This window comes from Copadichromis virginalis, linkage group LG7 (genome assembly GCF_057382275.1).
Source record: "Copadichromis virginalis isolate Kocher_CV1m ecotype Utaka linkage group LG7, C_Virginalis_male_GT1.1, whole genome shotgun sequence".
NCBI lineage: Eukaryota > Metazoa > Chordata > Actinopteri > Cichliformes > Cichlidae > Copadichromis > Copadichromis virginalis.
The window spans coordinates 62,091,175-62,102,145 of NC_140624.1; the positions used below are offsets into that span (position 1 = coordinate 62,091,175).

General features: G+C 38.1%; 1 protein-coding gene across 1 annotated transcript; it reads left to right on the plus strand.

Moving 5' to 3' along the window:
- The first annotated feature begins 2,788 nt into the window (after positions 1–2,788).
- On the plus strand, positions 2,789–10,437 carry LOC146706460 (serine/threonine-protein phosphatase 6 catalytic subunit-like). Its single transcript, XM_085464613.1, has 7 exons — positions 2,789–2,976; positions 4,091–4,186; positions 5,868–5,933; positions 6,485–6,626; positions 6,740–6,819; positions 9,017–9,226; positions 9,331–10,437. Exons 1-7 carry the CDS (start codon positions 2,806–2,808, stop codon positions 9,577–9,579), a joined length of 1,014 nt encoding a protein of 337 aa, XP_085320739.1. The 5' UTR covers positions 2,789–2,805; the 3' UTR covers positions 9,580–10,437.
- The last annotated feature ends 534 nt before the right edge of the window (positions 10,438–10,971 follow it).

Sequence of the window (10,971 nt, forward strand, 5' to 3'; positions counted from 1 at the left end):
CTAATTGCACATTTACAGAAACAGTTCATCATGCACCAACGCATGCACTGACATTTGATTGTGTTCGGTTTAAAAGAGTGAGGACATTGTCTAATTACTGTTTGGTTGGAGTTTAACACTAGAATTACTGAGCCTTTTTTTTCCGCTGGTGCAAGTCCCTACTACTAGATTTACTAGCCCTGCGCAAATTTGCGTAAATTCCCCAGACCCTAACACCTCTTGGCACCCCGCTGAGATTTTCACAGGCCTTCAGCTCCATTGTTCTCCAGCTTTTGTTGTGCAAACACACCCTCCTCCAACCCCCAACCATGAGAGATTCAGGTCTTTCCTTCCCTGCAAGGCTACTTTCCTTCCTTACCTGCAGCGTACAATACACCATGTTAGTTTCTATGTGCAATATTTCTCATATGCAATATTAGTTTTTGTCAATCCTTGTCACTACATTGCATGCCTGTCCATAAACATATATACACAGAGTTGTACACATATTTAAATAGCCACACCTTAATGAGAGGTTCAGTCTGTACCAGCTACATCTCATTTCTTTGCAAGCTCCTTTGATCACATTTGCTAATTTACACACTGAACGTTAATATTAAGCACCCATTTCCAAACTACAAAATTATTAACTTGGCGTACAAGTTTCACATCTTCATGATATTATATTACATATTCATGTCACGTATTCATGTGACAAACATTAAGTTTGTCACATGAATACGTTAGCTTCTTGTTCAAATGAACAGTTTTCTATTGGCCTAGGTGGAAATGTCTGGTTGAAAACAACAGTCAGGCAGGCACCAGCTCACTCAAGTGTGAGCTGGTGCTCATATGAGTCTAATGAAGCGAGGCTCTGTGGCATTCTGTATTAAATTCAAATAGATACTCTAGTCAATTCTATTTATGTATGACCAAATCACAACAACAGTTGCCTCAAGGTGTTTATATTATTGTCACAATGAGAAGCATAGAAAAAAGTGCTTGTATAAATCGATGTGAATAGGTGAATGAGGCAAGTTGTATAAAGTGCTTTGATTGCTCAGGAAGAGTAGAAAAGCGTTGTAGCTATAAGAACCAGTCCATTATGTGTGTGGAGTTTGAACCCAAAATGCAGATTCCATTCAAATAAATGAATACGAATCTTTATTTAAAGGTGAGCCTACAAACCCACACAACAACAAATGAGAATGTACAAAGAGGCCACAGTGGCAGAAAACAATACAAACAGTATTATGCAACAAAGGGAAACTGAGGGCTTAAATACAGACATGTGGTAATCAGGGAGAAGGAACACACCAGGGAACACAGCCGAACAAAATCAGGGAAAAAGGCAGAGGGACACAAAACTGAACAACACAAGACGAAGACTAATAAAATAAAACAGGAAGTAACAAAAGATAGAATCACAAATGGGGAAGATGACTTGGCAAGGAATGGAGAGCACAGGGAAAGGTCGATAAATGAAATAAGGGCATTAATACAAACCAACAAATGTCAAGAATATAACCCAGCAAATCATGATATTGCAACCACAGACACATAAATTATCACTCTAAGGAAAAACCAGAAATACCAAATACAAATGAGAACACAACCTACGCTAAAATATAATGTCTTTTCTGGTGGCTGGTATATCATACATTTTAACTTCTCTGAAATTGTGTGTAAGAAGGTTACAGTTTATTAGTTTATAAGTGTAATGTTGACTCGTTATCTTTGTGTTTTCTCCTCTGATGTATTCAGGCTAAAAGAGTCTTCCAGAAGCCCTGCACACATTTTAATGATTTCACGTGGCTCCCAGTGTGAATGTGATTAACATGAAATATCAACCTTTATTTTTAGCTATAGAATAGAATACCTTTAGTTGTAATGTTACAGGTGTACAGCAAAATGTCAAGCATTTCCCTGAGTTGAATACATTTAAGGCAAGTTAAAAAAAACAAACAAGCAAGTGCTTTTATATTATAAATAAATTAAAAATAGAAAATATTAATGCAAATACAGACAAAATACCGACGATTATGAATTACAAGAGACACACGGACATCCATTTCACATTCCTTTGTGATATTGCACAGGATGTTCTGAGTGATGGCAGTCCTCAGTGTTATGAGACACTTTAATGACTTCTGCAGGGGCCTTTACTGATGTGTAGCGCCGCTGATGTTTGACGTTTCGGCTTCTGTGCTGGTAGCTGAGTCTTGGTGGTCTTGTAGTAGTCTTGTATGCTGATACGATAGCTGTAATGTCACCCTCAGTGCAGCTGGCATGCACCTGGCATATGCTGCACTAAATATGCTTTCTACTGAACCACAGTAGAAGGACACCAGCAAGTGTTTGGAGAGGTCGTAGGCAGGAGATAAAACATTTTAAATAAAGTCATTGATTTATTTTTTTGGGTCAAGTTATTATTTATTTAATGTTAGTAAAGTTTGTTATGTAACGTGACTGCTTTCGTTGCCCCGCGCAATGTGTGGCTTCCATAATACTGTATGTAAACAAGTGGATGACACAGTGCTCGTACCAACAGGGGGCGATGTTTGGTTTAGTTGCACAATAAAGCCCATTGACGAGAGTCAAGTTGGCTTCAGTTCATTTCCTTTCAATGCGACGTTCGACATAAAGGTATTATAACATTCGCTATTATCAGCCGGAAATTTACTTAAATGAGCACTTATGGTAGATTATATATTTTCTTTCTTGACATTTCTAAGTTTAATTTAGTTGCTGTTCATTACTAGCCTCTGTGTCATTGGTAAATAGTTTTATTTTGAAAATGTGGGCAGGATGTGGTAGGCTGATTTGATGCAGGGAATTGAAGTTGAAAATGAAGGAGCGGCGAGCGAACAGGAAGAAGAAAAGGAAGCTAGCTGCAGTTTAGCTGCTTTTAGCGTTTCGATAATGGCGCCTTTAGACCTCGATAAGTACGTAGAAATAGCGAGACAGTGCAAATATCTGCCTGAAAATGATCTAAAGGTGAGTCGAAGTTTCTGGATTTAACTTCAGATAAGCTCTGTTAGTATTCGTAAAAGGTCATGGTGCGACTAGACGAGGTTTGTTCAACAAATGTGGCCGGTAGTTTTAACTGGGTTTCACGCTCAAGTAATACTCTGTTGTTTGTTTCAGCTTTTAAAAATGAATCTCACAGAATTATAACGCATGTTGACTCTGTTAAACACGTCGGTGTGAATAGTGAGGAAGGTGCCACTTAAAACATTGTAATGGGAACCACTGCTGTGTCAGTGTCTGCCGTTACCATAAGCCGTATTAACTTTAAATATAAGATATAGGTTTAACTGTGGAAAGATATCATGGTAGCCGAAATATTCCGATGAAATGTGCACTGGGGGTGTAAATAGCATAAGGAAGACAACATCTATACGTTTATTCATCCCTCTGCTCTGAGGCTTTGCTTGAAACGGCGATCAGAGCAGAGCTAAATATCAGACAGACTCTGAGTGCGTTGCAAAGAAAAATGAAACTTTCTGAAAAAGGAGTCATTTTGACTTTGTAAATGTCTCAGAATGAACTGAGATCAAAGTAGTTCCTAACTGTATTCTTTACATCCCATTTGAGTCCTTTAGTCACACTGCTGTGAAAATGTTTCACTTAAAAAACAAGTTAATATTCAGTAGGACATTAATTACTTCATACTTGGAAATAGATGGCCCCTATTAGTGCCCGATCTGACATAGGGAAAAATCTGGACTACAGCTAGTTTAATTAACTGTAACTAGCAGTTAAACTACTTACAAGATTACCACAGAAATGTGAAAGTCACATGACTGCAGAAACATAGCACTCAGCTGAGTGCCTACCTTGTCACAGATCATGCCTACAAATCGCCTTTAAAGAGTTCTAGCGTTTCTAGTGCTGTGGTTCGGGAGATAGTGGAAGATCCTTCAGTCTGCATGTAAAAGTATTGTTGCACAAGATGCAGCACAGAATGTAAATCCCAACCCATTTTCCATTTTACAGTCCATCTGTAAGAATAGAATTTAATGGGCTGTGTGATACACACGCTGCCTTTAATATAGTGTGTTTCCAGGTGCCTGTGTCCACTAACAGTGTTGTGTTTTTCCTCCTGTAGAGATTATGTGATTATGTTTGTGATTTGCTGCTTGAAGAATCAAATGTTCAGCCAGTCGCTACTCCGGTTACAGTTTGTGGAGACATTCATGGTCAGGTAGGTCTGTGTGATTTTTGTTTTTTCTTCTTCTATAATTTTCTCCCAGGGTGATGCACAATTTTCACCATGGGCAAAATACAGAAGAAGAAAAAAATGCTTTATTTATCCCATATTTTGAAAATACTTTTGATTACAGAAGTGAATATTATTATTGTTATTATTATTATTATTATTATTATTATTATTATTATTGACCAGTAAAATATTTAATCATCATCAAAGCAAATTGAGTTTTAAAATGGCAATAAAACCACAACAGACTGATTGAGCATCTGTAATATTTGCTGCACTTCTGTTTTAGGAAACAGTTTTTACTTAGCCCCTTCTTGTCTGCAGCTTCAGTTCAGCATGCTGTTGATGTGAAGTTGTCCAAGACTTCAGCACTTTTTTTTCAGGTGGACAAATTTGTTCAACTGTTTTTGCAAGTTTGGGAAGCCAATCAGTATTCGCTTTGGGTCTGAATCACCACTACAAGCTTGTCCATCTTATTATCCAAGGACCTCACATTCCCCATATAATAGCTGGAATGGACATTTCATATCCCACTCTTCCACCTCAGCTCTTTGTTTAGCTCCAGCTCTGCAGCACCATTGTCTACTCTGTAGCTCCTCCGAGATAACAGGTCTCATTCCATCATGAGCAGTGGTGTACCCTGTGCCATGAGTCAACTTGTAGCAAAAAAGAGAGAGAAAGAAACCGCTAACAAGAAAAGCGTACCATTTACCATCTAAATGGAATCACTCCATTTAGATGGTAAATGGAGTGATTCTTATGTAGAGCTTTTCTACTCTCCCAGAGCACTCAGGGCGCTTTATATAACACGCCTCATTCACACAAGCACTTTTTTCTATGCTTTAAGCGCTTTCCATCTAACATTCACACACATTCAGACCGATGGAGGCATCAGATAGCAACTTGGGGTTAGTATCTTGTTGAAGGATATTTGGCATGCAGACTGGAGCAGCTAGGGATTGAAACGGCAACCTCCCAATCAGTAAATGACCCACTCTACCTCTACCTCTAAAGCTACAGCCACCCCAATATAGGATCGGTGGCAATATGTTATTGCAGTCATAAAAAGCATTTATAATACGAATATAATTTGGAAATAAGTTAAGTTAGGATTCTTTTTTTCACTAGCACCTACTTGGCTCTGCTCAACTTGACTCTGCTCTACTCTGCTCCGGTCATTTTTAATTGCAATTAATGTGGGTGAGGTCATTATGGCACACAACAACTGAGAACATCAAGACAATAATATACTCGCTGCTAAACCATTAGTAAACATCTGCACCTTGTCATTGGACCACGGTGTTAGTTTGTGTGTAGCCATTTCCCTCGTTGCCTGGTTTCAAAAATTCCGGGTTTGATTCTTGTGAAGGAGTCACTCTTGATTTATCCAGTGATGGCATGCAGTCAATTGACGTCAGGCTCGACTCGGCTCATTGGAACCCCGGCTGAGTCGGTACTATAAAAAGTAGCTGGTACCAGGTACTTTTACCAGTACTGGTACCTGTTGGGAAACCCTAAAAACCAAGTTGAATCAAGTAGTTACTAGTGGAAAAGGGGTTTTTCGTACCCCAGTTTAGTTCATTTTGGTTTCAAGGTTTATTGGTACGTGTGCTAGTTCTAATTTAAATATTTTGATTGATGAGTTCTTCTTAATCTTCCTCTCTAGTTTTATGATCTATGCGAGCTCTTCAGAACTGGAGGCCAAGTACCAGACACAAATTACATTTTCATGGTAAGTAAGCTCCCTTTACTTTTGCCTGAGCTGCAGCACATTTAAATAAATCTGAATGATGAAGGCTGTTAGGCATGTTGTAATACCATTACATAAAATTGTAATGCCTCTCAGCAGCTGAATCAGCCCATGAAAACCTATCATTGAGAATTTTTGAATAACGTGTAATGTTGATAATACATGATGTGAGGTGCCGCACATTTAAGTGGCAGGACTCATTATTGAAGAACGTGATTAATAGTTTCAGATGCCTTTGTTATTAGTTTTTGAAATTTCCCATTAAACGGTTCTCAAATTTAACTTAATATCGGAGCGTGTCTTACTTTTAGACTAGTGGGTTAGTTTATATTGTTTCTTCGTTTAGTCGACTAAGAAATTGGTCACCAGGAACATCCCTAGTTACATGTTGCTTTAACCAGTCTGCATTTGCAAGTTTAATGCAACTAGTTAAAATAAAAAGCAGGTGTTCTGTTCTCATACAAATATCCACCTTTTCCAGAACCTTTTTAGTGTCTGAGTCTTTAATAATGTCTTCTTGTTCTTCTTCCCAGGGAGATTTTGTAGACAGAGGATATTATAGCTTGGAGACTTTTACACACCTGCTAGCTTTAAAAGCCAAGTGGCCAGATCGTATCACACTCCTTCGAGGGAACCATGAGAGCAGACAGATAACTCAAGTGTATGGATTTTATGGTATGTACTTCACTTCATGTATTTATGGAAATACATTTTTTGTGTGTTTACTAAGTTCAAAATTCATTATTAACAATGGTTTACATTTTCTGTTTGTCTGTTGTTTGTTTTAGATGAGTGTCAGACAAAGTATGGAAATGCAAATGCCTGGCGGTATTGCACGAAAGTGTTTGATATGCTGACTGTGGCAGCTGTAAGTCTGATTCCTTCTCTCCGGTTACATGACATTTAACTATTGTTCCTTTTTAAATGCAGCATAATTGGAACCAGTGCATCCATAAAGACATCTTAAGTAGCTATTCACCCCCTGTATGTTATCTTTATGTAAATGGCTGCTTGTTACTTCATTTAATACATTATCATAATAAGCTGCAATTTAAAACATTGGGTCTTTAGCATCACAACAAAACAAAGAGCACACTGGTTTACATAACATTTTCTTAATTTTGGGGGGTTTAATATTAAAAGGTGCCTTTATCCAGCAGGCAGTTAGCTTTGCATTAAATATTTATTACAGTATTCATCATCACAGACAGAGCACAACAAGGATCAAGGCAATAATTCTCCAGGAATTCAATTAAAAAGTACTCTGAGGTTACTTCTTTCTTTTAATGATCTTATGGATATATAAGTATCCATATAATCTTCTGTAACAGGTGTATTACCAACACAAAACTATAGAACGCCAGAAAACAACTCACTCCATACATAAACGCTAGATGCAATCAGTGCTAAACCTATTGAAAATGGTCATGACACAGGCAGAATCATAACCATGACCGTCATCGCAAGCTAGTCTGTTTCAACAGCAGGAAGATAGATTTCAAGAAATTATGCATCCAAGGCTTCAGCTCACTTATGATTTTGGATGTGTTCTTGCTTTTAGAGAAGAGTAAGAACAGTAAAGTGTGGCAGACATTTTTGTAGAGTAAGGGTGTTTTCACATCAATAGATGGTTTATTCTGGTCCCAATCAATTTATGAGTTAATAAACTTGTAGCTTTTCCCTATGATTTGGTTTGAGAAAAATCCAAGTGAACTCAAAGGAAACCAGAATGAGCCGCTAGAAACCATGTGAGAATATTTAGTCCACTTATTGGCCAGGTGTGTCTGGGGAGTGAGCAAATACAGGAAGAAGGTGGTGTTTGTGGGACCGTCGGAGAATTTACGTTCACAGCTAGTTGCTAGCTCATACAGATCATTTTTTCATCTATAGTACCTTTCCACAATCTATAATACAAAGCGTACATGGCTACAATGCACACTTGGTAGTTGGTCTGGATCAAGGGCTGCAAGGATCCATTGAGTAATTCAAATAATTTGATTATAAAAAATCTTCGACCCACATTCTTTGCTTCAATGCATTGTTTAACACACGGCTGTGTAGCCTGCCAATGTGTTAAACAATGGAGACGTTTAACCAACGAGCCTCCTGAATTTATATTAAAATATGCAGATGAACTGTTAACTTAGTCTGATTACCAAGTTTACTTGCACACTGAACTCAAACATGAGCGGACACCAGAACTGCCTCGTTTCAGAACTCTTTTTGCCTCCTATTAATGTTAGGAAGCCAGAAAGAAGACATAGTAAAGATAATTTGTTATGCCTTAGTTTATATTGAATATATGTCTTTTGACTGTATTGGGATTATTTATGTATTTTTGTATTTAAGAAAATGTTTCTTTTAAGAGAATTTTAATATGCCACATACATGCAATCGAAGAGTTGAGTTTAAATTTGTTGTATGCAGTTAAGTTTTAAAACATTGCAGTTTCTAAAATCTTCTCAAAAACCAGTGAGCAGTTCATTCTGAAAGCCTTGGGGTTTTTTTTCTCTTTTTCGGATATTTATTGCTTATTATAAGAAGAAAGTATTTCTTAGCATATTACATGATTGATCAATGGAATAATCAATAGATTCCTTGATTTCAAAAATAATCGATAGCTGCAGTCCTAGATTGAGGTCAGATCATGTTCACTCCATAAACAAACCGTTCTGGAGTTGATTCAGAACTGCTCTGAGACCACTTCCTCCAAATGGTCTCAGTATGCTTGTTTGGCGATTCACATCTGCACAAATGAATCTGGCCAAGGAGGAAAACAAACCAGACTTTGATTTAAACAGACTAAACACAGAAGGTGTGAAAACACTCTGACACTGCCCTCTTCAGTTCTGCTACCAGATCTCATGAGCACTCTTTAGCAGCTGAATGTACTGCACTTCAAACTTTCCTGAAAGTGGTTCTGCTGTCAGGATTTTCCAGTTTGTGAAAGAGTAGAACAGAGACAAGCAGATGGCAACTTTGAAGTGTTGCTAATAGAGATGTCTATTGACTTGGGTTTATTCATTGATTTGTTCATAATAGTATGTTTTAAACCCTAATCCCAGTTGATAGATGAGCAGATCCTGTGTGTCCATGGTGGTCTCTCACCGGACATCAAGACTTTGGACCAGATCCGAACCATCGAACGCAACCAGGAGATTCCTCACAAGGGGGCTTTTTGTGATCTTGTGTGGTCAGATCCAGAGGATGTGGACACCTGGGCTATCAGTCCACGAGGTGCTGGCTGGCTTTTTGGCTCCAAGGTTACTAATGAGGTATGTTGAGCCATCCGTGTTGGAAAACCAGTCATTGGAAAGCATCCTTTAACCCAGGTGTGTCAACCTCCTTTTACTTACTTCTCTAATCTGTTGTGTTTTAGTTTGTTCACATCAACAACTTGAAGCTCATCTGCCGTGCACACCAGCTGGTTCACGAAGGCTACAAGTTCATGTTTGATGAGAAACTGGTGACCGTGTGGTCAGCGCCCAACTACTGCTACCGCTGTGGGAACATTGCCTCCATCATGGTCTTCAAGGACGTCAACAGACGAGAGCCCAAGCTGTTTCGAGCCGTTCCCGACTCTGAACGTGTGATACCTCCTCGAACAACCACCCCCTACTTTCTCTAATGATAAAGCGGAAGTTTTCTCTTAGCGCTACCCTCTGGACTTCTCATCCCTCAAATATTATTCAGCAAAAGATTACATGCAGGAAATCTTATAAGACTTCCTGGATTTTGTTTTTTGCACTTCTCTCTGTGCAGCTGAAGAGCACCTGTTGGGTCAGCCATCAGATCCATGCCGTGCTTCCTTCCTTTTTTGTAAACTCACAACATGTTTTAGGAAATTAACACAAGTTAAGAGTGTTTTGAGTAGCAAAGAGTTTCTTTAAGCTACAGTCTGTTTGCACCACACCCACATTCTGCCATAAAAGTAGGAAAAATATCTTTTTATACGCCCAATGCCAGACTCATACTGTTAAATGACTTCATATTTTAAATAATTACAATTTTTGATCTTATGTATCCCTCCCAAGGAAAGTAATTGACAAATATTTATAGTAGCGCGTGCCAACAATAGATGCATATAAGTGACGTGATAAATACTGTTTCCTTTGATTCACTGTGTAAAAAGCTCCTGAGCGATTCTCTCAGCGTTTTGCCTTAACTGCTGATTTCATACTTTAGCTTCAGTTTAGTTTTCCTTTTTTATTTATTCAGTTCAAAAAGTGTCTTGCTACTGCACATGGATTTTTTTTTTCTTTTTTAAATGGCAAGTTCCCACAGGTATCTTTCTTTTTAAAATTTCCCATCCATCTCTGCAGTGTGATGAATTATGGCATTTTATAAGCAGAATCTTTAATTGTGGAAAAATAAATAGCTGAAAAGTAGCTGTAATTCTAGGAGAGCATAGGCCTCTTTAACATTGTTTTCCTGTTTTTGGTTTTTGTTGTTGTTGTTTTAATTTCAATAAAACATTCTTCCTTAATATTTGCAAGTAGTTGTCATTTGAACCTTACTAATGATGTAATTTTGGCCCAGGATTGCCAAACTCAAATTTACTGAGGCTAAATGTAGGTAAAAGGGAGAGGTTTCAAATGACAGAAGCTATCTAGAGCAACCACATCTCTTACCTGACGTGACCCTTCAAAATTTACCCAAAATGCACTTTTTGAAGTTCTCTCCATCAATCATCAGACAACAGATCAAACATCCAGGGCACCAGTGCTTGTTTCTGTTTCTTCTATAGGTATTAATTTGGTGTGGGTTTACTCCTAAAACAAGCTCAGTTTATTTATTTATTTTTTTTATCCTTTTTGGCTTTACACTATGACACTTGGAAAGAATGTAAAATCAATGTGATTAACTTTTTTTTTTTTTTTTTTAAGTTTAAATGTGTTTAAATTTCAATTTTTTGCTAGGCTTGGACCTTCCTCAAATTTTTGTTAACTAGGTCCAAAACCCCCTGCGGCTTTCTGCGGAACAGCGACTCAAAGGGAGAAAACCCGTGGAGGCCTCCCGC

Bases quoted from the DNA above. Each gene is read 5' to 3' on its own strand.
- LOC146706460 (XM_085464613.1), top strand. From the start codon at position 2,806: ATGCAGGGAATTGAAGTTGAAAATGAAGGAGCGGCGAGCGAACAGGAA. The intron at 4,187-5,867 runs GTAGGTCTGTGT...CTTCCTCTCTAG, and splicing joins GTGGAGACATTCATGGTCAG to TTTTATGATCTATGCGAGCT. The intron at 5,934-6,484 runs GTAAGTAAGCTC...TCTTCTTCCCAG, and splicing joins ACACAAATTACATTTTCATG to GGAGATTTTGTAGACAGAGG.